General features: G+C 37.1%; 1 protein-coding gene across 1 annotated transcript; it reads left to right on the top strand.

Moving 5' to 3' along the window:
- Nucleotides 1-1,144: 1,144 nt before the first annotated feature.
- On the top strand, nucleotides 1,145-10,229 carry LOC150083966 (transmembrane protein 223). The gene is made up of 2 exons (XM_090374974.1): nucleotides 1,145-1,773; nucleotides 9,937-10,229. Exons 1-2 carry the CDS (start codon nucleotides 1,194-1,196, stop codon nucleotides 10,227-10,229), a joined length of 873 nt encoding a protein of 290 aa, XP_090231100.1. The 5' UTR covers nucleotides 1,145-1,193.
- The last annotated feature ends 17,627 nt before the right edge of the window (nucleotides 10,230-27,856 follow it).

Raw genomic sequence — 27,856 nt, forward strand, 5'->3', positions numbered from 1 at the left:
AAACAGAAAAATTATTCTTTTCATGGATAATGCTGCATCTCACCCGCACATTGAATTGTCCAACATTCAAATCGTTTTTCTGCCACCAAACACATCTGCAGAGTGTCAGCCCTTGGATCAAGGGATAATAAAAAATTTTAAACTTCACTACAGAAAACGTGTTTTAAGACATCTCATTGCAAACATGAACGATGTAACATGTGCGAGTGACCCTGCAAAGAAAATCAGCATCCTAGATGCGATTCAGTGGATTTCCTCTTCAGTAAACGCAATTAGAAAAGAAACTGTCGTGAACTGTTTTGTAAAGTCTGGCTTCTCAAACGCAAAAATTGAAGTTGTGAACAGCAATGTGGAGCACCAAGAACAACAAGAACTTCAACATCTATTGATAATGTATGATACTTCAGCTACAAGTGACCCTGGCTACAAAGATATAGACTCGAGCCTCACTACAGAAGATGGTGCTCTAGATATCAACGACATTATCATCGATATTTTTCAAGAAGTTGCCCATGAGGATGAAGAAATGGAAGGAGGTCATTCTGTCGAAGAACATATTAACCACAAACCACCGATGAAAATAGAAGAAGCGCTCATACAAATCAATCGTTTAAAAATGTTTTTCGCCGCTGAAGAAGATACTGAAGGACTTTCGATGGTTTCTTCACTCCAAACAAATGTTGAAAACAAAATTATCAGCCGGAAGAAGGTGCAGAAGAAAATAAATGATTACTGTATGTATTTTTCTTAAGATAAAGTCATAATATGCATAGCACAATTGTATGTATATTATTTACAAAAATATTGTGCAAAATCTGTATATATTTTAATTTAATTTTACATTAAACGTTTAACGATTTTTCTTTCTTTTTTTTTTTTCTCCCTCAGACTTCTTGTTAGCGGACACTTCTCTCTAACGGACAAATTTTTGTTCCCCATGGGTGTCCGTTAAAGGGAAGTTTCACTATATTTTATTTATTTTTTGTTTCGTAATTATTATACGAATATCTGTCATCAGTAGGCAGCACTGTTGTCATTGACCATCATATTCTGTATCTAATACAATCGTAGCTGTGCTAGTCAAAGGAGAAAGTATTATAAGGAGTAATGTTTCAAGAAATTCATAGTGAAGGAATTAGCTGTTTATATAACAGATATGCTTCTTTTCTTAATTTCATGTTAATCGATTTTTAATGCTACTGATCATGATTAGTAAAAGTCAAGTTTTGAATATATTCAAACTAATCTCGAAACATGTGCAAATACACCGGTGTCGAAATTTATCCTTAAGTGCTCCTTCGCCTGCAAATTTTGAAAATCCACTGACGAACTGCTTTAGTCGTCCTTTGAACGAAAACAGTCAAACTCGTGTGTTTGATTATCTGTTTCGTACTCAACATTTTTGGTCTGAAACTAATGAATTTAACCACAGGAATCGTTATTTGGTAACGTCATCAAAACATTCAGTGCTCTTTATTCGACCTTACCGGGCTTTACCAGATAGCTTGCCGTTTGAAGAATGTGAAAATGTTCCAAAAGATGTTAAGCTTTATTCTAACGAAAGGGCTGGTTTTTTTAGGCTATTAACGGGTTTTGGCATCGTGCAGTTGTTTTTTTGGTTGTATTTAACTCACTTTTCATATACCAACTTACGGGATGTGGATTCTGGTGAACCAACCACCGAAGCTGGCAACACTAAGCCGTTTTGGAGGAGAATCAACCTTGGAGCAAACAAATATCGTTACGGAATTAGTACCCTGTGTCTTACTGTTGGTAAGTGTTTCTAGATGAACCAGGTAGTTTGTGATATGTGAGGCATATCACATGAAAGACTTCAGAATATTTTAATTGAACTTGGCGTTGGAATTTTTTGTGTATCAGATACCCAAGCCATAGTGTGCTAGTTATATAAAACAGTTTTATCATAGATGCCACCCCAGGGGCTTACATCTGGTGAATATGGGCTTGGCACACCCAGGGTCCTGAGCATGCATGATCTATGTGTATTGAACAGTTTAACTGTTATGCTGCTACAAATAGTGCATGGCCCAGTGTTAGTTGTTTTACTGGCATATTTGCTGCAATAAAAGAGAAGAATATGATCATTCTTCTCTTCTTGGTGATTCCCTTCTACTTCTGACTCTCTCTCTCTCTCAGGGTAATTCAGAAATTTTTTTTTTGGCTGGTGCAGCATAAGCCTCAGGCTTCCTTGCACCATATGGCTAATAATGTAATACAAGTCTACACAAGTGGACTAAAAAATCCACAGTAACTCAATGAAAAAACCTCTAGTCCTTCCACACGAGATTGGCTGACTACAACTCCCAAAAGAAGATATTTTTTGAGAATGTCTGTAATTTTCCAACCGGATTCAAACATAGAACTCCCCAAAAGAGTGACCAGTGGTGAAACCACCTGCGATGAAGCATGCCGGATCTACGTGCACTGAACAGTTGAACCTTTGTGCTGCTACAAATAGTGCATGGCCCAGTGTTAGTTGTTTTACTGGTATATTTGCTGCAATAAAAATAGTTACAATGAAGTTGTTAACTCCTGTCTGGCTGTATAGACTATAAATGGAACATATTGGTCCCTAAGTAATGTCTCTTTGGCCATAAAATTATAAAGACAACAAAGTTGAAATTTATATCATTTATTAAACAACAATTCTGTGTATCCACCTTGTTTATTAATACATTTTTACCATTTTTCTTTTCAACTCATATGAACTGTGGCAAAAGGATGCACCCTATTGTTGAAGCCAGCCTGTCACTGTTTCAGCTTTTCATTGCTCAAAAACTGTTTTCCACAATGATATCCCTTCATATGTCCAGATAGAAGAAAATGAGATGTAGCCAAGTATGGACTATGTATAGGATGAGGCAAAACTTGCCATTCTAGGCATGCAGTTGTCAGCTGAGTCTTATGGACTGCGTGTTGCCTGGTATTATCATGGTGTAATGTGCCCTGTTAAACTTAACAAGTGTTTGGCAATATCCCTCCTTATTAGTCTGACCAGTCTCTAAAAAATCAACCAAAATTGGAATGCCTCTGTTATTAATTGAGTACCCATTTGTTGTATGTTTTCTTATAATCATATGTCTAAAATAGTTAATACACTTCTGCTTGAACACTCTACTGCTTGCATCATTGCATATGCAGTTAATGTTCTGCCCTTTTAATAATTTTGTCCAAAATCTTGGTGTTTTCTTCAGTGCAGACTTTGGTCTTCTGTTCCTTTGGCTGGTTGCAAATGTTAGCGACTCCTTTAAAACAAGTAAGTAATCTACAGACATTGCTTATATCAGTGGTGTCTTTTGGTGTTCATTCCTCAATTTTTATGGATCTGGATAGCTGTCTTTTCCTGACTCAGAGGAATTCTGTCACTGACTGTTGGTGAAAACACAGTTTGAAGTCAAATTATCTGTTTGACTTCAGATCTGTAATAGATAAGACTTTTTTTTTATTTTGCTTGTCGTAATATCTATACTAGCAATATATAAAACTTCATGATGCTAACTCAGTTACAAAAAATTCCATTGCCCAATGGACAGATCCTTGTGCTATCTGGAAGGCTACTCTAGACACATGAAAATATTTATTGAACTGGGCTCTGAATGTTTTGATTGGTGACCATCATAAACGTATTTGATGGTAATCAAGCTGATTTTATTAACAGATCTGAAAATGAAACATACGCCTACCAGTTCGACCTGGAAAGAAGTTAACAGCCAAATCAGCTGAAAAGGTGTTGACTGTTAGAAGGGGTGTATTCATGGGGGGCAGAGGGGCATATTCCCCCATTAACCATGCATATAAGTGTTCCTGGGTCTATCAAAAAAAAATACTGAAAAACCTGGTTGTCATGCCCCCTCTTGTGATGTGATACCTTGATATGGTGCAGACTGTCAGAAGAGATTCAATACTGTTTCATGTGCAAGGGTACAGTAATGAGGAACTTCTTTGAAAAGAGCATATCACAGGAGAGTACTGGTCTAACAAAATAAACCAGTCAAACCTGTGAAAAAGAAAAAGAAAATTGACATCAACAGATACAGATTACTTGCTAAAGGAGTACTCTTTCATCAGGATTTCGTAATGACTGCAACCACTGATTATGAATTTGAATTACTATTCTATTTTCTCCTTATTCCTGGTATTAATTCTGAGCACTGGGCTAGCAGTTGTTAGCTGACATGATAATAAGATCTCACAATCTATTTATCTGTACTTGCTCTTACTTATTGGTAAAGTTGCATAATTGTATTAACTGGCATAATTGAACAGCCAACTAACAATTTTATAATATTTTCTAAATTTTTCCACAATTAACTTCAGTGTGATTAATAACTGATTCTTTATATAATAATTATTTTTTTGAACAGTAGTCAGATTCAGTCAGACAAGAATTTATTCACCAGTGTTTCCAAAATATTTCTTAAGGCTGTCTGCAGTAAGTTGTTTTATCCGTAGACCTTGTATTATTCATTACTTGATTGATTTTTCTTCCCACTGGATATTGTGACGTCTTCCTTTGTAAATTTTCTTTAAATACTTTTCATGAATCATTTATCATCTATCTTTTCTCATTTTATAATATGTAACATACATGAGTACTCCTGAGGGTAATCTTTTCTTTTACTCGGTTTTGCTTTTCTTGGAGTTGAACCAAAGACTCACCGAATGAAACTAGAAAGATGTGCAATGCAACATTAGATGAAATGTAACGGCTTATTCTAATATAAACATACAGAAAATTGCTGATGTTTCACTTTTGATATTATATCAAACTTTCTTTGGTGCTGAAATATTGAAAGAGACTACAGAGAATTATTTCTGGTAAAATGAAGTTACAAATTGATGTCGTAGATATATCTATCACCGAAAATGCAGATTGTTGAATTTGGAGTGACAATCTGGTAGTCAGCAAGCTTATCATATTGCTGACACTGCAAAGAGGGCTTTTTTGAGTATCTTAGAACTGGGGGGGGGGGGAGCAGACTTTGTAGTTTCACCTCCAAATGTAACAAAGAGGTGATCATTAGAGCCCAGCTCTGAATAGCTTGTCAATATGAACAGCAACACAAGCTTTTCTTTCAATATATCTGTGGCATGTGCCTGTCAAACACCACATCCAACATGGATGTGCTGTTTAATTTTGGCCTTGGTATTGGACAGTTTTGGTTTTAGATAAGTTGATGCTGTTGTTCAATATGACCTGCAACATCAACCTGTTAACCTGCTTGCTTTTGGGTTAACGCCAGCAAGCGGATTGCATCATTTTGTGCTAATTATCTATTTAACACCTGGTGTTATAACTATGGATTCATGTTCAATTTACTTTACTGCATTGGTGCAGTAAAGTTCTTGCAATGGATTCTTGGAATCTTCCACTTTAAGGAGCATTTCCTCTACAGTCATTAAATTTTTAATATGAGATACTAGCCAAAGTATATGGTACTGCATAGGAAAATTCACTATCTGCTATATGCCTTGGTAGTCAGGGTTGCACAACTTTGTAAAGCACTCAGATAAATTGCTTTGAATATTTTCAAAATTATTTTAGTTTAAAACTTCTTGATAATTTTTATTTATCAAAAACTCAAACGTGAAGGTATTAGAACCTGCAGTACTTAGCACCATGCATGGGTTAAAGGTTGAGAGCATTGGGTGTGTGGTTATAATTGCCTGTATTCTTGTAGGTAAATGAACAAGTTGTGTAAGTCATTAGTAATCTTACATTATTAACACCTTGACCAGCTGTTCCATGTAACTAGAAAATTGAAGCCAGTTGGAGTTGTGAACTTTGACTTCACGAAGGAAAATTATTTCACTTTATTATTTATAGGAAAGTTAGATTAGAGAAAGTAAAGTTTCAAAGAAAAGAAATCAAAGTTCTAATTAGTATTAGCAGTGCCATATGATGCAAGAAAGCAAGCTTACATAGCATCAGAAAATAAAAATAAAAAAACCTTTTCCATTTCACCTATTCTTCTTCTTCTTTATCTTCGCCTTCTTCCCACGTTTATATGGGGTCGGCATTTCACCTATTCATTTTCTCCAAAACTTTGTCTAGTTCTCTTTTGAATCTATTTAAGCTATCAACTTCCACAACGACAGATGAAAGTTTGTTTCACCATTCAACCACTCGCTGGCTAAAGGAAAATTTCTGCACATCTATTTTGCAGCTGCCTTTCTTCAATTTAAATTCATGCCCCCTCAAGTGCATAATCTGAGCAAAAGCAAGAATTGCATCAGCATTGAGCTTGCTCAGATTATGCACTTGAGGGGTCATGAATTTAAATTGAAGAAAGGCAGCTGCAAAATAGAGTGCAGAAATTTGCCTTTAGCCAGCGAGTGGTTGAATGGTGAAACAAACTTTCATCTGTCGTTGTGGAAGTTGATAGCTTAAATAGATTCAAAAAAGAACTAGACAAAGTTTTGGAGAAAATGAATATGTGAAATGCCGACCCCATATAAACGTGGGAAGAAGGCGAAGATAAAGAAGAAGAAGAATAGGTGAAATGGAAAAGGTTTTTTTCCATTTCAATCTCGTTGCCCTTCTCTGTGTATCAGGCAAGATTTCCCCTTAAACCCATGCTGTGTCTGAACTATAACTGCAGTCTTGTCTAGATGATCCTGCATTGCTTCTTTTTCCAGTGACTCCATTACTTTCCCCTTTGTGAATTGGGGATACATTTGCACAGCTCCAGTCCATTGGGACCTCCCCTGAATCCAATGATGCTTTCATAATTATGGCTAAAGGTTTGCTTACTTCCTTTGCTGCCTCCCTTAATACAACTGGATAGATCCCATCCACCCCAAGTGCCTTTCTTATGTTTAAATTCAACAATTTCCCCTCCACTTTCCTCTCAGTAATTACAAAATCATCTAGCTCTCTATTAGAGTTTGATAAACTTCTGGCCTCCATTTCTCTATAGGATTCCTCTTTGTGAATGTAGATACAAAATATTCATTCAGTTTGTCAGCTACCTGAGTAGGATCAACAGTCGAACCATCGATATAAAGTGGACCAATCTGATTCATCTCCTTCCTTCTAGAGTTCACATAAGTAAAGAAGTCTTTGCTGTTTTTCTTTGCATCTTTTGCCAAAGATTTCTTCTAATCTGCCTTTGCCTTCCTAACCTCCTTTGTGACTTTATTACAGACTAGCTTATATCTACCATAGGCATCTATGTTGCGTGGTAATTTATATGCATCCCATGCATTTTTCTTCTCTGCCACAAGTCTCATTAGTTCATCTGACATCCATTTAGACTTAAACCTTGAACAGTATTTCTTAGTTGGTATGAAAATCTTGGAAGCTACTTGGAATTAAGCTATTTAATTCCAAGTAGCTTCCAAGATTAATTTCTTGAATGCTTCTATTCATAATTTGCTGTTGGTAACATCATCAGTTGGTCTCACTATATAGAATTTATAAACTATCTGAGACCACTATAGTCACCTTTACGAAAGCAAAAATCCTTCCCTTTATCCCTGATGATAGTTACATCTTTAAGTCTACGAATGGGCGCACTATAGCCATAGCAGCCAATGTGCCAATAAACAACTATACCACATGCAAGCAACATCTTTAAGTAAATCCTACATCAGTACACTGTGATCACTGTTACATAGTGGATCCTTTATTTGCAGATTCTGTAGAGTTGGGAGAATGTTAGAGGTAACAGATGAGTTTTGACAGAATTGAATAGAGAGTGATTTTAAGCTAGAGGAGATTCCAGATTAGGAAGTCTGTAACAAGGAATATTAGAGTGGACGTATGTACAAGTATGTTTGCATATTCCCCTTATAAGTGAAAAGAATTTTACAGTGAATGATTAGTTCAGCTGAGATGAGTGGCAGTTTGAGGCAACTGATAATTGAGGTTCTTTCAGAAAAAAAGTAATTGGGGCTTGGCAGATTGTATGTGGAACTGACATCCTTGAGATTAGAACTGAGACCACTTATATTTGTGAAATGATTGAGGAAGTTTAAATCTTTTCAGATAAGTTTGTTTTATTAGTTTGACTTCATCATACACTGAGTAGATAAGGTAGAAGTAGAGAGGGCAGAATGCATGAATTAATGAATTTTTTTTGATATAGCATACATACAGCAAGAACATACATATGGTAAGAACTCATTGACATGATGTGGCCTAAACAGTGCTCACGTACACTAGTGACTGGAGGGAGTACAAGTTGGCACTAAGTCATCCAGATGCCTCCTGGAGAGTTAATAATAGCTTCAATTCAGTAGACTATCTATCAGCCAGCCTGTATGAACCATTTTAAAGCTGTAACCTTGAAATGTAAGGAATATTGGATCTTTCCATAAAACTCGTCATAATTTTGAAATACATAACTCATACTGCATAGAAAAGATAGAGGTTAGAGCTTTGCTCTCTGGAAACTAAACACATGTTTAGTTTCCAGAATTGCAAAGGTTGTATATTGCACTTGGTGATGAAAGTCATCTGTTACCTAGTATTGCTCGGTGACACAGACTGTTGGCCATTCCTTTGTGTGATGTAGATACCACATATCGACTCACGTTTACATTGACTCATGTCTGGGTGGTTACCACTAGTATACTAGTTGCAGTGTTTCTGATCTTGCACATAGGGTATACCAAAAGTTACTATCAGTCCCATAATTGTGAAGGTGCAAACAGAGAATTTGATTCTTACAGAATGAGTCTTTACCAAAATATGGCTCTAGGTGGAACCTGAACGTCAGCATTTTAGACTTCCAGGTAGCAAATCTAGATGTCATACCCGGAAGAATGTCTGTGACAAGCCTCAGAAGGCAGTTTGGATGAAAACTTGATAAAAAAAATTTGGTGAGTCACTACTGGGTGCAGTATTACTCAGCTTCAACACCAGGTGGTAAGGTGCAAGTATTGATTTACCCACCCATGCCCTGTGTTCAGATCCATAAAATAAACCTTCTGGTCCTATATGGATGACTGACTACCTTGCCATTCTGCAGGATGCAACTTCTTTCCCCCTCTGCTCAGTGAGCACATACAGTCTACAACTTATTTGTTTTTCATTGATCAGTATACTAATTATAATCAATCTTCACTTAAGCTGAATGCAACTAGGTTGTAACAGTTGTGTACTTGAGCAGATTGCTGGCAAATTGCTTTACACAGACTGGATCTTGTCCTGCTAAGTGGGTTGGTTGTGTCTAATAGTAATGTTTCCGTCTGAAAGCACAATATTGCTATGCTTGCAAAATATGCATAATTTTTCTTGCTTGTTCTACAAAGCAAGAAAAATTATGAATAAGAAATAAAGTAGAGAGGAAGAAATAAGAAATAGCATTTTCACTAATTTACGAAACCATATCTTCCACCTTATCTTCACAGATTTCTTTGGGAATTAAGAATTTTATGCCAGTTGGGGCTCAGATTTATTCATTCGGTCTAAGTAGTGCTGCATTTCACTTTATCAATTATCCTGAATGGAAAAAAGACTAAAATAGTGCGACTCCTTGTATAGGTGATAATTTATCTATACGAGAATTGACTAATAAGCTTATGTCATCTGTATGAGAAGACTGATATGGTTATATGAGATTCTCAATTAAAGTTGAGAATGCTCTGTACACAAGGCTATAGATCATCCTTTTTTAAAAACTGTATTTATGCATTTGCTGGATATGCAGAATTACAGATTTGTGTCTACACTCCATTTATTGTTCAGGTCCTGTACCAATTATTGCTTGCATGTGAAACTTGTCACTTGATCATTATCAGTCAATTTGTTGATATAATTATATTCGAATTGTAGTTATTGGTTAATGTCATGGTGTAGTGCAAAATTTAACCAGTATTCTTTATACAGAAGCATGGTTTCTTTGTATAATTTTTGTGAATACTAATACCAATTTCCAAATAATGGTCTGTATTCTTTTCTCATTTCAGGATACGTTATAGCCCTAATTGCCTTTTTCTATCCATTGCGATCGGTACGTTCATTGATTCTTCACAAAGGAGGCAAACTAGTCAGTGTAGAGACTTATGCTCCATTTCGCAGAAGTCGTACATTGAAAGTGCCTTTAAGTCATATAAGTTGTCAACATTACAGAGAAAGTAAATCAGCACAGATTTCCTTGAAGATCAAAGGCAGGTGGTTGTTTTTTCTGATGGACAAACAAGGCACATTTTTGCAACCAAAAATATTTGATTATACTGTAGGTATATACCGTAATTTGTAATTAAAATATTGCATATTATTTCGTGATGTAGCGAAGTGATATTTTTATTGCTTTGTGATGGAAGAAATGAAAGTAGTTGGTCTCTATAGATAAGATTTAAGATTATGTACAGGTTTCTGAGTAATTCTGTAGATCATAATTTTTAATAAATAGAATCCTTCCTTTTTTAATTCAGTGTATTTTGATTTAATTTCCTCCAAATGAGAAACTATGACAAGTAAAAAGCCAAGGAAATATTTAAATTTCTGTTCCTCTCTAGACAGCTGAGGCAAGAAGAGTTCATAATTTCCTTGTTACTGCATACATTTAGTTATCCAGGGCAGCTGGATTTTCAGTAGCTCTTGGGTTGACCACTGGTATAGTGGCAGTCCAGTGGTCAATGTATGCAGTAACAAGTAAATTGTGAACTTTTCTTGCCTCAGCTGTCTAGAGAGGGAACAAAAATTTAAATATTTCCTTGGCTTTTTATTTGTCATAGTTTCTCATTTGGAGGACTCCGTCTACCCTCAAAATAAAGGTTACTGCGTGTCTACCACTGTGAGTGGCATGTTGGTGTTATAGAAGTACAAAAAAGGAGACTTTATAATAGCAGCATAGAATATTTGACCAGCTGTTCATTTTCTGTTTGGGAAATCCTGTAATCACCTTTGCAATTAAAAAACAAGTCTTGACATTAAAAAAAAATTTTTTTACTGATCAAATCATTGACCAAATAAAGGTTAGTTAGTCAATAATTTTATCACAACCCTCAAATACATTTTAATTCTATTTATGGAAAAACAATAACATTCTCTTTTCAGTCTGCTGGAAAATAACTATCACATAAGCTAAATTGAAAAATAAAAAATCTTACAAGTGGTTTTTTTTTTTTTTTTTTAGGTGGGGAGAAACGAGTTTGTGTGTAGGAGAAGAAAATAATACAGATTTTATTTCAAACAAAGAGACCTATCTCTAAAACATATTGTTGGCCCACCTTTGGCCAATTTTCGATAACTGGAATGCGATATTTTGGTCCATTCTTCCTTCAAAACAAATCATTTCAGTTAGTGACTGCTCCTGTTGGCCTGGGCCAAAACTGATGTTCCAATTCATCCCAAAGGTGTTAAGGTCAGAGCAGGATAATGAAGCATTTGTACAGGTGTGTGTCTTCATACTAAGTCACTACAGGTTGTCAGTATGATCATCATCATCATCATCAGCCATTTTCAATCCACTGCAGGATGAAGGCCTCTCCAGCAACTTTCCAGTTCCTTCTGTTTTGAGCACTGGCCATCCATTTACTACTCGAAAATTCATGAATGTCATCTATCCATCTCCGCCTTTGTCTTCCAGGTTGTCTTCTAGCTCCTCTTGGGTACCATTCTGTTATTTTCTTAGTCCATCTGTCATCATGTCTTCGGGCTATGTGTCCTGCCCAAGACCATTTTAGTTCTTTAGTTTTGATAAGAATGTCCTTTACTTGAGTTTGCTGCCTAATCCATGTGTTTCTCTTCTTATCTAACAGTCTGATTCCCAATATGATTCGTTCCATTCTTCGCTGTGTAGTTCTCAGCTTCTCTTCCATTCTTTTGGTGAGTGCCCAAGTTTCACTTCCATAAGTCATGGTGGGGAGTATACATTGATTCATTATTTTACGTTTCAGACAAACTGGTATATTGCTCTTCAGTATGTGACTATATTTCCTGAATGCTATCCATCCAAAATTTATTCTTCTCTTGACTTCCAGCCATTTATCATTATTACAGCTAATAACTTGTCCCAGATAAGTATATGACTCCACCTTTTCAATTACTGCTCCTTCAATCATTATTTCCCTTTCCGTGGCATACTTGTTCATCATTACTTTTGTTTTAGCCATATTCATCTTTAGTCCAAAATCCTTACTAATTGTGCATAACTGATTAAGATTTTCCTCTAATTCTTTGGGATCGTGGCTTATGACCACAATGTCATCTGCAAATCGTAAATGGTTTAGGTACTCTCCGTTCACATTGACTCCTTTCTGCGACCAGTCTAATCTTCTGAAAGCTTCCTCAAGGGCAGCAGTAAACAGCTTCGGAGATATTGTGTCTCCTTGTCGAACTCCTTTCTCGATTTTAAATTTGCTACTGTCTTTGTCTAGTCTAATAAAGGATGTAGCACTCTCATATATTTTCCTCAAAATCATAATATATGGAGTATCTATGCCTTGTCTTTCCAGTGCCCGAAACATTGCCTTATGCTGTATGGAGTCAAATGCCTTTTCATAATCCACAAATGCCAGGCATAATGGTGTTTTATATTCATTTGCTTTCTCCATTAGCTGTGATATTACGTGAAGGTGATCCATAGTTGAGAATCCTGTCCTAAAGCCAGCTTGCTCTTTCGGTTGATTCTCATCAAGTATTCTTTCTAATCTGTTAGTAATGACCCTTGTGAACAACTTGTAGATATGGGATAACAAGCTAATTGGTCTATAATTTCCAATTTCTGATTTATCTCCTTTCTTATGCAGCAAAACTATGATTGCATTATTCCACTGCTTAGGCATCACACCTTTTCTAATGCACTTTGTGAAGAGCCTTGCCAGTTTTTGTGTTATGTCTCTTCCTCCCAATTTTAACAACTCTACAGTAACTTCATCTTCCCCCGGGGCTTTCCAATTCTTCATTTTCTTCAATGCATGTTCTACTTCATCAGGAAGAATATCGGGTATGTCGTGTGTGTTGCTACTTTGCAATCCATCTTCCCCACTGCTGGTATCATTCCCTCGCTCCTTGTATAATTCTCTATAGTAGTCTTCTGCTATTTGAATTATGCCTTCTCTGCTGTTTATAAGTACACCATCGCTATTCTTCAGTTTCAGTATCATTTGTCTTTCTGTATTACTGCTCATGGCTGCTGATTTAGATCCTTTGTTTTCCCTTAATGCTTGTTCTACTTTTCTTGTGTTAAATCTTCTTATGTCCTCTCTGAGTCTCTTTCTAATGGCTTTGCATAACTCAGTATACTCAATTTTCTTCCTGTCAGTGTTTTTCTTGCTCTTCATTTGTCGTCTTTGGTTCATCATGACAAGTGTTTCTTGACTAATTTTTTCTTCTTTGGATTTCTGTTTCCCTATAGGTTTCTTGGGCTTTATCACTTTCAGAAAGTTGTAATATTCCTCCTCGATATCTTGGTCCTGAGCAGTCTGCAGAAGCTCAAACTTGTTCTTAAGTTCCAGTACATACTGCTTTTTCTCCTCCTCTGTTATTTCAAAGACCTTTGTATTATTTACTCGAGTCAGTTTTTTCCTTTCCTTTCCTACATCTATATCAAGTGTACATCTTACCATTCTATGATCACTTCCAACATTTACCTTATTCAGGACGGTAACATCATTCACAATATATCTTCTGTTAGTGAGGATGAAGTCGATTTCATTAGTTGTTAATCCATTTGGACTCTTCCATGTCCACTTTCTGTTCACCCTTTTCTTGAAAAAAGTGTTCATTACTCACATTCCTTGAGATTCTGCAAATTCCACAAGTCTTTCACCTCTTTTATTTCTTTCACCAATTCCAAAATTTCCTATAGTTCCTCTTTCTGCGCTGTTTTGCCTTTTTCCAACCTTAGCATTGAAGTCCCCCATAATAATAGTGTAGTGGGTTTTCTGCTCATCTAGAAGACTCTCAATTTCAGTGTACATTTCTTCAACCTCTTCATCATCATGGCTCGATGTTGGTGCATAAATCATTATAATCTTTAGCTTGTACCTCTTAGAAATCTTGAGTATTAGTCTTGACACCCTTGGTGATGTACTTTTGAATTCCAAAATGTTATTTTTAAAATCTTTATGGACCAGAAACCCAACTCCACCTTCACTCCTTTCACTGTTTCCATTGGTGTACAGCAGATTTCCACTTGATAAACTTATAAGTGATTCATTTCTTCTTCTTGTTTCAGCCAAACCGATGATATTCCAATTCACATTTTCTAATTCCTTTTCCAGTTCTAATATCCTGTCTTCACCGATGAGTGATCGTACGTTATAACAGGCCAAGTTCAATTTCCGTGCATGGCAGCCTGGTCGTACCCAGAGATTCTTAGCACCCTCTGCTTCCACTCTGATCCTCTCGCTGCCGTAAGAGGGAGAGTGAAAGCTGCTGGGGACTGAGGGCCATTTGTATTGTTGTGCTCTCATTGCTGGAGGGTTTGGTCTTTTCCTCTTCACGCTGACGAGGCGTCTTGAAGAGAACCACTCTACACGTTCGTTGCCACCTAAGTGACGTAACAGGGCTTACCATCGAGAAGGTGTGCATGAGTGGATTTTAGGGAGGCAGGCCAACCGGACTTCTCCTAAATCTTCTGTAATAGAGAGATATTGGATCCATCAGTGTTTTAGGCTGAGTGTCTGATAACACACAGGATCAGTATGATATGGTCAGTATGATATGGTGCATTATCACGCTGAAACAAAAATGGGTCCTCCACATATTGCTGTCACAGTGCAAGACAGTAGTGAAACTACAAATTCTCACGAGATTCTCGGATTGATCCCTATGCTCTTTAACAAGTTCAAACCATCCATTCAGCTACCACCCTGCAGTGCAGAACTGGCAGTATGGTAGTTTCGCTGCTGATTTTGATAACAGGAAGATCAGAATTGTCCAGAATGTCAGGATACAGAATGGCATTTATTGTTCAAGGAATGATGACCAATGGTCCAAGCCCAAATAATAAGAAACAGTCCGAGACAGTGACAGTAACTCCACCAAACTTCATAGATAATACACTGATAAATAATATTCACTGGCATTTGTGAGAATCAAACATGGCTATTAGATTTGAAAACCATGCACCTTCACAACAGCTTTTCAATATTCCAGTGCACTGTGATGTTTGATATGTGCTGCAGCTCTTCCATAAAATCTGATATGGTGTACCTCCCTATCTTGCATCCTTGAAATCTTGATTGAACATATTCATTCACTGACTGGTGAATAAATATGTTCTTCAGTTTGCCCAAACATTTCCTGGCTGTAATAGCATTGACATTTCCATTTGCAAATATATCAGCCAGTGTTGAGTTAGTTTTGTTGCAGTGGCATGAATGAGTTGAGTGTCATTAATGGAATTTTATGATGACTCTATGGGGAGTTAAGCTAAGGGGTATCAAGGACCATATTAGCTCTGAGGGCATACAGCCTCACCAGGCTAACCTGTATTTCCTTGTAGGCCACCTGGATTCCAATTGTGGGCCAATTCTACAAGGTCTGTGACTGTGAAAATGACCTGCTTGTCCTTCCTTCTTGATAGCAAGCTTGACCCATGCATTTTGCTTACTTCCAGTGTGAATGCAATTGCATTTACATTTATTCCTGCTATATGGATGGCAGATATGATTTATTTTTGGCAACAGTGTATATTTTAAAATCATTTTCTTTGAATTTGTTTTTCATTTCAACGTCTTATGCAGTCTTATGTAAGTGGGTTTAAACTACCTACATAATACCGTATTGGGCCACTGTTCACACAGATAACAGCCCACTATTTTCCCCAGACGTTGACTCCACTAGATGTCTGTAAGAATTGCAGCCATTCTGCCTGCAAGGCTTTCCACAGTGTCAGAATAGATGACTGTTGCATGTACAAACACTGATACACAGTGTGGGCCATGATAATGCATTATTTTCTTGGAAGATTCTCTTTCTCTCTAGGGAAAAATGCAACATGTCAAGGTGCACATGGTATAAGAGCTGTTGGTAGACCTCATCAATGAGACATTGGTCTATATGCACCAGAGGTGCTAAGTTCTTGCCAGCAAAACATGCCCCATATTAAGCAACCACTGCCACCTGCCTAGACAGTGGGCATCCTGCACAAGGGGTCCATGGACTTGTGTTGCTTGCTCCACACATGGTGGCTGTCAGCATGTTTTCACCAGGTTTTTGGACTCATTCAACCAGCACACTGTTGTCTGCTAGCAACAGACAAGCCGTTTTCGATATGGAACATTCGATGCATAAGTCCCCCAATTGTGCCCTTTTGAAACTCCATGTTATCTTTACTGAATCCTGTAACTGCTGCTTTATCACTTTGACAACTAGATGCAAATTACCACTGCTGGAGTGTAGAAAGCTGTTTGACTTTTTATACTGTGAACTATGCAGCATAGTCCATTAATGTGGTGGTCATAATTTAGTAATCACTGAGTATACATCACTGTGGGAAATGAAGTTGTCATTGATTCAACACAAACAGAAATCCCCCATGGCATTCCTCTCCTCGCTTGTTTGTTGCAATCTTAATTCTGACAAAAGGTTCCCAGGTGCCAATTGTGTAAGTGGTGAAACCTAATAAATTTACATCTCATTTGAAGAAACTTAGTAAGTGCACAATGATACACTAATTTCAAGAATATTTTTGTATATTTTTATTTTCATGCTTATTTTACTCCCAAGGTCAGTGGCTTGGTGCTCTCCCACACGAGCCAGCTCCTCTACATGTTTTGGCGCTAGGTGTAGTCTGTTTACATTACTGCCACATAAGTTGCTGTAAACATGGGAGTGAAGTTGAAAAATATGTAATTAATGACATTGAAATTTTACGATTATTAAATGAAAAAACTTTTGAGCCTATAGGCTCCTGGGTACTCATTCTAGCAACTCTACATCCTTTCTAAAATTAGGCCTCCAGACCTGTACACAGTACTCTAGGTGAAGCCTGACCATTGCCTTGTAAAATGGGATAATTTCCTCCCTGTCCCTGCTAGTAAATTCCTATCATTGACAAGACTCCATGACCTGTCCTGGTAGTCCCTCTGCACTGCTCAGCAAACTTCATATTTGTGGTTATAAATGATTCTAGAACTATGGGCTATAAATTCAAATTACAGGAGTAGGGGATGTTTAGACCGGATTGTAGAAAGTTTTATTTTAGCCAGCGAGTTTTGGTTTTATTTTTCATAATTTATTTTGAGTTGCCTTTTCTTTTCCTAATTTTTTATCCCTCGCAGAAAGACTCAAAAATTTATCTAGTAATATTCTTGGGAATGAATATTTTTCTTTTGTTGATGGCATTTTTGACTATGGTGTATGACTTTCTTTTGCCATTGTAATGGAGTTGTATGATGATTTTTCCAAAGCGCCACACACCAGTGGTATGGAATTGCTGAGTATTTCTTTGTTTACATTGAAAATATTTACCTCTTATAACATAATGAAATAAAAAGTTTTAAAAATTAATGAGAATAATTAAAGAATAGAAGTATTATTACAATGTACATCTTAGTAGAATATTACTGTTCAAAATTCGTAAACAAATTAAACATAATGTTGAAGGCATTTTATTTGTTTGTGTTTCTAAAAGCGACATAGTAACCCTAGTAAAACCTACCAGATCTGGAAGTTTATTTTCTGGCACCACCTGTTTCTAGCCAAAAATTAAAAGTTGCTGAACACATTTGGTAAATAATGCTGAACAAATTCAGCATATCGAGTTTTGCGTCCAATATTCCAAAACAGTGGATCAAATTCAATACCAATTCCAATAGCCAGTTTTAGATTTAAGGCATACTCTGTTCCATTTCATAAAATGTTCTGGTTGGTTATTATAAAGTTTAAGTGCATCAGTGACTTAAACAACATTGCACCACTGTGTATTGTCTGTACAATTCTGATGTTTGCGGGATGGATTTACACATTGCATAGTTTGAAACATTGGGAATAACTCGTAGGAAAATCCCTACTCCCTCCGCTTGAGATTGGCTAACTAGTCTTCATTGCCCTTGTGGGTAGCAAAGTGGATATAATTGCTGTCCTCCCAACACCAGGTGGAAAATGCTCTAGTTTGAATTCCATCAGTGATGCAAAGAATATTTATCGGCCTTTTTTCACTCCTTGGGCGAGTTAGCCAGTCTCAGGTGAGGGTTTCATGGTTTTGAGGTCTCTCCCAGAAACTTGGGGGTTTGTCCTGCAAAACAGATGAACCAACCAGTGAACACAAAATTTGCACACTGGTAGATGAGGTAATTCTCAGATGGCCTTAATATGACAAATCCCCCCCCCCCCCCGAATGAAAGACCAAACCACTATATCAGAGGACTGAAATTTCTATTTTGATCCATGCTAATAACACAAGCTCATGATAGTTTCACTGGGTTATTCTAGGTTTTTTCTGACCAAACACGTAAATTGGCCCACAAACAAACACTTCTCCAGATGTAATACATACAGAACAGTATGGCTAGGTTGTAGGGTTATAAGTGCATCAGCAACTGAGGCCATATTTCTTCTGTATATGTCTGTAAATTGTACGTATTCTGTGTTTAATTTTCTGTTTGCTGGACAAAAAAACATGAGTTTCTGAGAGGAAAAAACCATGCTTCCCTCACCTCACACCAACTCATATCATGCAAAAAAAGACCCATAAATATTTCTTGCATCATTGATGGGATTCAAACTCTGATCTTTTCCATCTGGTGTGGGGAAGACTGATTATACCACCATGCTACCCTCACATTATGGCATTATATACTAATGCTCTATATAGTGTTTCTAAATTGCATGAAACAAATGTAGGAGCATATTCTACAGCTAAAAATAAAAGTTTGTATAAACATGTCTCAAAAGTTGATTTCCCAGATAATTAAACATTAATCATAAATTATAGAACTGTGTAAACAGCAAAACATTTATGTTCAAATCTGTTATAAAATATCAATTTGTTATAGTGATAAACAGGATTTAAACAGTACAAAAACATATCAACACATGAAAAGTGTTCTATACATGAATTATACCAATTACTCGGTGGCAGAATACATACTAGCAGTATCAGACTGTCTATTTGAGTTTCAGATTCCATGGCGACTAGAAATTGTTTAATTTTGAAAAATTAACTGATATTTTAATTTATGGTGAGCTATAAGAATTCTGTACCTACTGCATGCAGATACGCTGAAAAATTTCCAGCTCTACAGCAGCAAATCATAAAACACTTGCAGCTGTGGAGACAACTTAGAGTTGTCTCTAATCCTGTTAGAGAGGGTTCAGACGAACTGCAAATACATTGTACTGTTACAAGTAATTCCACCCTCGTAGGCAGCACAGATATAATCACCATCCTCCCACCTTTGGAAATGGCCTGTTTGGATCCATCAATGACAGGAGGAATTTTATTGTTTTTGTTTTGTTTCTATATGGGAGAGTTGATAAAAAAAAAAAAAAAAGATGAGGATAATGCGCTGGGTCATGTCTCATGCATTTAAATATTCTTCCAGTTGATCCTAACAGTATTGGTGTGATAGCAATGCTAGATGGAATGGAGAAAAAAAAGTTCCTTTTTTTTTTGACCAAACTAAAAATTTTGAAGAAAGATGCAGCAAATATACATTAGTCTTCGGAGGCCTTTATAAGATTTCCCATTAAACGGATCTTATTCACAATAAATGAAGGTTTAAGGCTATTTCCACTGTCTTAACCCTTCATCTTATGATTAAGATCCATTTAATGAATACTCAAAAAGCTAAGCTTTTCTTTGTCTTCATTTTAACCTATTGAATATTTTCCCACCTTAAAATAATACATACCATAATTGATATACAATAGCATGTTTCATAATGAGTTGGCCATATTTACAATGAAATGTTTATGATTCAGAATGGTTGCAGAGACGTGACTATTTGAATTTTAAAAAATAGCAGTTTTTAATGGTTAAAAAAAAATAAGAATACAAGACAAATACCTAGTGAAAGGTTTATTCATACATATGCTTTTTTTTTTTTATTATTTTTTACCATTGAAAACTCTATAGCTGTTTACTTTTAAAAATTCAAGTTTATATGAACATTTTTTTTCAGTTTCCAGGTCCTTAATCGATCCTGAAAGCACACAAAAACATACCAACCTATGAAATACCCAAAAACATACCAACGTTATGAAATACCCTATATATTCAAGTTGTAGAGTCCTCACATATAACAAGGCCTGTGTTACAAAATTGTTTTTAAGTGAAAGATAAATAATATATATTCACTGGTGAAACTACCACAATGTTAGGTCAACTACCTCAAGGATTGGGGAAAGCTGGACTCATATGGTTGTTAGAGAGCATAGCCTGTTTGCAAATCTCTCAGGGCCTAGAATCTGTATATAGTGAAATCCATTTGAGAGCACTCACTTGAGATGTTATCCCACCAAATGAGCAACAAGGAGCCTAGCCCAAAAAAAAATTATTTTTTTTTCATTGCAAACCAAAATTTTACCATTTACTATAATCATTTATAGGAACATATGCAATGCCATATGTTCCTATAAATGATAGCTGGACTTATTTTCTTCTATACTATGATTAAAGTGCAGTTAGGAGAGGGGAATACTTTTCTCTATAACAGCATAGATATTTTACATGGAGCAATTTCCACCTTAATTATGAGTTGCCTTACTATTAGCATTAGTAGAGGCACATGATACAAGAAAGAAAGCTTATACAGCAACAGCCAAAAAAATAAACAAATAAAACCCTTCCCATTTCATCCATTCATTTGCTCCAAAAGTTTGTCCAGTTCTTCCATGAATTTATATAAGCTATGAACCTCCACAACAGATGGAAGTTTGTAGTAGAGGCATATGATGCAAGAAAGCAAGCTTATGTAGCATCAGCCAAACAAAAAAAAAAAAACATTTCACACATCCATTCCCTCTAAATGTTTGTCCAGATCCTCGAATTTTTTTTTTTAAGCTATCAACTTCCATAAAGACCGATGGAAGTTTGTTCCAGCAATCAACTACCCACTGGTTAAAGGAAAATTTCCACACATCTATTCTACAACTGTCTTTTCTCAATTTGAATTTATACCCCCTCACATTTGTAATCTGAGCAAGAGGAAAAATCTCATCAGAATTGAACCTGCTCAACCCATTTAAGGCCTTATACACCTCAATTAGATCACCTCGCAGGTGCCTAGCCTCCAGACACTACAATTTGCAGAACTTAAGCCTTTCTTGCCTTTCGTTCCCCTCACCAATCTTGTTGCCCTTCTTCCAGCAACTCTACGTCCCTCCTAAAATGAGGCCTCCAGACCTGTATGCAGTACTCAAGGTGTAGCCTGACCATTGGCTTATACAAAAGGAATAATCACCTCCTTATATAGCAAAATTCCTATATATCATTGACATGACCCAATGACCTGCTCTGTCAGCCTGTCTGCACTGCTTGGAAAACTTCATATCTGACTGCACAATTACCTCCAGATATTTTTCATTTTATACTACCCTAAGTGTAGTACCGCACAGTTGGTACCTTTCTCTGGGGTTACTTCTACCCATATGTAGTACTCTGCATTTGTCAGAGTACTACATATTTCTCAGCTGCCACTTTTGAGCCCATCTGCCCAATTTTTCTAGGTCCTGTTGCAGTAACATACTGCCATTAACAACCCTGCCAACCTTTGTATACTTGGACATTAAGCCTGATATATCTTCATCAATATCGTTGAGAAATATAAAAAAAATAGTGGGCCTAACACCAAACCCTGGAGAACTCTACTAATAACATTAGTCCACAAAGAGCAGCGTCCACTGATTACCACTCGGTTATGGTGTGGTTACAAAGGAACTGGATGCAAAAAATAACTGATATCATACATTTGGATTTCAGGAAAGCTTTTGACGTTGTTGCGCGTGGAAGACTATTGTACAAATTGGAGCAGAATGGTATTAAGGGTAAGTTGCTACAATGGATAAAAGGATGGTTGAGTGGGAGAAGACAGAGGGTGGTAATTAATGGATGCTGCTCTTTGTGGACTAATGTTATTAGTGGAGTCCCACAGGGTTTGGTGTTGGGTCCTCTGTTGTTTTGTATATTTATCAATGATATTGATGAAGGTATATCAGGCTTAGTGTCAAAGTTTGCAGATGATACAAAGGTTGGCAGGGTTGTTAATGACAGTAATGGTAGTGTGCTACTGCAACAGAATCTAGATAATTTGGGCAGATGGGCTAAGAAGTGGCAACTGAAGTTTAACCTTGACAAATGCAAAGTACTGCATATGGGTAGAAGTAACCCTAGTGAAATGTACCAACTGTGTGGTACTACACTTAAGGTGGAAGAAAATGAAAAAGACCTGGGAGTAATCGTGCAGTCAGATATGAAGTTTTCTGAGCAATGTAGACAGGCTGCCAGGGCAGGTCATGGGGTGTTGTCAATGATATATAGGAATTTTGCTAGCAGAGAAAAGGAGGTGATTGTTCCTCTGTATAAGGCTCAAGGTCAGGCCACACCTTGAGTACTGCGTACAGGTCTGGAGGCCTCATTTTAGGAAGGATGTAGATTTGCTTGAGCGTGTACAGAGAAGGGCAACAAGATTGGTGAGGGGAATGAAGGGATCCTCTTACCAAGAGAGGCTTAAGTTCTGCAAATTGCAGTGGTTGGAGACTAGGCACCTGAACGGTGATCTGATTGAGGTGTATAAGGCCTTGAATGGGTTGAGCACGCTGAATTCTGATGGGATCCTTCCATTTGTTCAGATTACGAACCTAAGGGGGCATAAATTCAAATTAAGAAAAGACAGATGTAGAATAGATGTGCGGAAATTTGGCTTTAGCCAGCAGGTGGTTAATTGCTGGAACGAACTTCCATCTGTCGTTGTGGAAGATGATAGGTTAAATAAATTTAAGGAGGAACTGGACAGGCATTTGGAGGGAATGGTGTGATTTTTTTTTTTTTTTTGGCTGATGCTGCATAAGCTCATACACTTGCTTTCTTGCATCACATGCCACTGCTACTACTGTCTTCTCCCACTCAACCATCATTTTATCTACTGTAGCAAATTGCCCTTAATACCATACTGCTCCAATTTGTACAGTAGTCTTCCATGAGCAACAGTATCAAGATCTTTCCTGAAATCCAAGTATATGATATCAAAATTATTTTTTGCATCCAGTTCCTTTGTAACAACATCATAGTATATAATCAAATTTGTCACACAAGACTTTACCTTAACAAATCCAGTCTTGTCTAGATGATCCCGAAATGCATCTTTAACCAGTGACTCCATTATTTTCCTCGAAACAGAAGTTAAATAGGTTTGTAATTACTCATGTCACCCTTTGATCCTCCTTTGTGAATTGGGAACACATTTGCACATCTCAAGTCTGTGGGGACTTCCCATGAGTCCAAGGATGCTCTCATAATTATGGCTAAGGGATTGCTTAATTTCTTTGCTGCCTCCTTTAATATAACTGGATAGATCCCATCCACCCCAGGTGCCTTTCTTGTGTTTATCTTCAACAATTTCTCCTTCACTTTGCTTTCAGTTATTACAAAATCATTAAGATCTTTGTTAGAGTTTAATAAGCTTCTCTCCTCCACTTCCCTACAGAATTCATGTGTGAATGTAGAATGCAAAATACTTTACTTTGTTAGCTATCTGAGCAGGATCATCAACAGTCGAACCATCGGCATCAAGTGGGCCAACATCATTGATCCCCTTCCTTCTAGAGTTTATATAAGTAAAGAAGTCCTTGCCGTTTTTCTTGGCATTCTTTGCCAAAAATCGAGTCTCATTAGTTCATTTGACATCCATTTAGGCCTAAACCTTGAACGTTATTTCTTAATCGGTATGAAAAGCCTAGTGGCTTCCAAGATTAATTCCTTGAATGCTTCCCATTTAGAATTTGCTGTTGGTAACATCATCAGCTGTTCCAGAAATCAACCATCTCCTGGCTAAAGGCAAATTTCTGCCCATCTATTCTACAACTGTCTTTCCTCAATTTGAATTTATGCCCCGTCAGGTGTGTAATCTGAGCAAGAGTCCCATCAGCAATGAGCTTGCTCAAAACATTCAAGGCCTTATACACCTCAATCAGATCACCTCGCAGGTGCCTAGTCTCCAGACACGGCAGTTTGCAGAACTTAAGCCTTTCTTGGTAAGAGGACCCCTTCGTTCCCCTCAATAATCTCATTTCCTTGCTCGGTACTTGTTCCAGCAGCTCTACATCCTTTCTAAAATGAGGCCTCCAGATCTGTACGCAGTACTCAAGGTGTATACCTGACCATTGCCTTATACAAAGGGATAATCACGTCCTTATTCCTGTATATCATTGACAAGACCCCATGACCTGCTCTGTCTGCACTGCTCAGGAAATTTCATATCCAACTGCACAATATCCCCCCAGGTCTTTTTCATTTTCTGCTACTCTTGAGCGTAGTATTGCACAGTTGGTACGTTATTCTGAGGTTACTGCTACCCATATGCAGTACTTTATATTTTTCAATGTTAAACTTCAGTTGCCACCTCTCAGCCCAACTTGTCTACATCCTGTTGCAGTAACAGTGTTATTACTGCAGTAACATAGTGTCATTAACAATCCTGCCAACCTTCGTGTCATCTGCAAACTTGAACATTATGTTTAATATATGTTTATCAATATCATTGATAAATATAGAAAACAACAATGGACCCAACACTGAACTCATGGGGGACTCTACTAATAACATTAGTCCACAAAATGCAGTGACCATTGATTACCACTGTCTTCTTTCACTCAACTATCCCTTTATCCCTAGCAGCAACTTGCTAGGGATAAAGGTTTTTTCACGTTTCTGGAGGTCACGACCAAAAAACAATTTGCACTTTCCGGTTTATTGGGCTTTTCTATTAGCGCAATCTATTATAAACGGGTCGTAAACTCAACCTCATTGCATTTGCAATAATCCCAATAACTGGAATTCTGTGGGTCTTTATGTTACAGTATTATGGTGAAATGAAAATTTCAATTATATAAAAACCAAATTTTCAGAAACTTCTCTTCATTCCTATTTGAGTATTACAATGATGAAGGGAAAGGGACTAACGGAAAGTGCAAGTGCTTGCAGTGCCAGGAAACAATGATGAAGGGAAAGGGACTAACGGAAAGTGCAAGTGCTTGCAGTGCCAGGAAACGAAACAAAATTGATTTAGAAACGAAGATGAAAATGATTAAGAAGTACGAAGCAGGGCAGGGTTTGTCATTTATTGCAAGGGAATTAGGTCTCGCTGCTTCAACAGTGAATACTATTTTAAAGGACAGTGCACATATAAAAGAACATGTCAAAGGATCAACAGTGATCACAAAACATTGTTCAGGTGCTATATAGAAGATGGAACAGCTATTAATAATATGGATGGAAAATCAGAGCAAGTGCCCCGAGTCCAATGGCCATTCAAGCAAAAGCAAGAAATATTTATAAAGATATTAAGGATAAGTACGGCGAACACCAAGCCAAGTTCGTGGCAAGCAACGGGTGGTTTAATAGGTTCAAGCATCGCGCTGGTTTCTAAAACATTAAAGCATGTGGTGAAGTCGCCAGTGCTGATTCTGCAGCTGCAGAGAAATTTGTCATATGTTGGAAAAAATTATTCATGAAGACGGCTACTCAACGTAGCAAATTTTTAACGTTGACGAGACTGCTCTGTATTGGAAAAAAATGCCGGATCGAACATATATTGCCAAAGAGGAAAACACAATGCCAGGTCTCAAGGCTTCAAAAGATAGAGCCATGCTCTTGCTTGGAGCTAATGCAGCAGGAGATTACAGATTAAAACTACTGCTTGTGTACCATTCTGGAAATCCTCGTGCATTTAAAGGCATCAATAAAGCCACCCTACCCATGCAATTCCAATCGAACCAGAGAGCATAGATAACAATATCTCTTTGAGGATTGGTTTAAATGCTACTTCATTCCTGAGGTTGAAAAATATTGTAAAGACAACGACATTCCTTTCAAGATTTTGCTTCTATTAGATAATGCTCCTGGACATTCTGCTCATCTAGACAATTTCAATTTGAATGTGAGAGTCATACTTCCACCACCAAACACAACTTCACTCATCCAACCTATGGATCAGGATGTTATTTCAAATTTAAAAGTATACTATTTACGCACATTTGCTCAGGCATTGTCTGCAGTAGATGGTGTGAAAAATTTTACGTTAAGAGACTTTTGGAAATCTTACAATATTTACCATGCCATCTTAAACATTAATAAGGCCTGGGCGAAAATTACTAAAAGTTGTTTAAATGGTGCATGGAAGAAAATATGCCCACGGCATGTAAAAGGCTTCAAAAAAGACGAATCATATGTAGAGGTTACAGATAAGACTGTAAAGGTTGCAGAGCTACTTCAGTTGGAGGTTGATGCCAAAGACGTGGAACAAGCAAGCATATTGTTCACCCCTCTGTTAACGTTTAAGAATCGTTCACTGTCAGGATCCATCTTCTCAAACCTCGCCATTTCTCTCTGCTGACGAAGCTCAAGATGAACCAAATGAGGAGTTGAGATGCTTCATCACCAGAGAGAGATGGCAATGGCGAGGTTTGAGAAGATGGATCCTGACAGCGAACGATTCTTAAACGTTAACAGAGGAAGTGAACGATATGCTTGCTTGCTACAAAGAAATCTATGATGAAAAGAAAAGCCACCGCCCAGTCATCTATTAACATGTTCTTTCGTAAGGTTGAGCAGCCGACCCCTTCTAAATCTGCACGGCCTCAACCTCCCCAGCAGTGTACTTATTAGCTGACGACGTCGATTCTGGCAACGATGCTCGAGAGGTAAAACTTACTGATGTTATGCCTGTCTCCTCTCTTGTTTTGTAATTTTATAATTTTGAAAATTTTTAAATTGCCCACTTTTGTAATTTTTCCTGCACATGAGATAAAAAATTGAATGAATACAATAAATAATTCTATTCGCATGTTCATCGAACATTTCTTTTTTGATTCAGTCAATTCAGTGAGCACAGTTGTGAGTACTGCACAAGCACGGGGGGAAATTCTGACTTACGTAGAGTTCTGCGGGACGCAACCCTTACGTTATTCGGGGAGTGGCTGTATATGATATCAAAATTATTTTTTCCATCCAGTTTCTTTATGACTAGATCATAGTATCCAATCAAACTGGTCAGACAAGACGTTCCCTTAACAAACCCATGCTATGTATAAACTATAACTGCAGTCTTGTCTAGATGATCCTGCAATGCTTTTTTATCTAGCAACTCCATTATTTTTCTCAGAATTGAAGTTAAACAGGTCTGTAATTACTTGCGTTCTCCCCCCCCCTTTTGTGAAATGGGGATATATTTGCACATCTCCAGTGCATGGGGAACTTCCCCTGAGTCCAAGGATGCTATTATAATTGTGGTTAAGATTGCTCTTACTTTCTTTGCTGCTTCCTTGAATATAACTGGATAGATCCCATCCACCCCAGGTGTCTTTCTTATGTTTAATTTGATCAATTTCTCCTCCGCTTTGCTTTCAGTTATTACAAAATCATTTAGTTCCCTGTTATAGTTTGATAAGCTTCTGGCCTCCAGTTCCCTACAGAAGTATTGAATTATTTAAAACAATCAGCACTTTTTTTAACACAGAAGTACTCTCTTATTGAAATAGAAGGGTATTATTTACAGTGTGGCCTAATTTGGACTAAAGGTGTCGGGGGGGGGGGGGGGGAATCGAAATTGAAGAATATAATTGTATATAAATATTTTAAAGAATTTCATAAAAAACAAGCAAATTCAATCATATTACAAAAAGATTTTCATTAAAAAAAGACAAATATGCATAATGAGTTTTCAAAGAAAACTTTTTAATGCTAATAATAATAATTTTTTTTATTTTATTTTT

The sequence above is a fragment of the Mastigoproctus giganteus genome, chromosome 6, assembly GCF_048544385.1.
Source record: "Mastigoproctus giganteus isolate SK-2022 chromosome 6, ASM4854438v1, whole genome shotgun sequence".
Classification (NCBI taxonomy): domain Eukaryota; kingdom Metazoa; phylum Arthropoda; class Arachnida; order Uropygi; family Thelyphonidae; genus Mastigoproctus; species Mastigoproctus giganteus.

Coding starts and splice junctions, on each gene's coding strand:
- LOC150083966 (XM_090374974.1), top strand. CDS start 1,194: ATGCTACTGATCATGATTAGTAAAAGTCAAGTTTTGAATATATTCAAA. Junction 1,774..9,936: donor TACCCTGTGTCTTACTGTTG/GTAAGTGTTTCT, acceptor TTCTCATTTCAG/GATACGTTATAGCCCTAATT.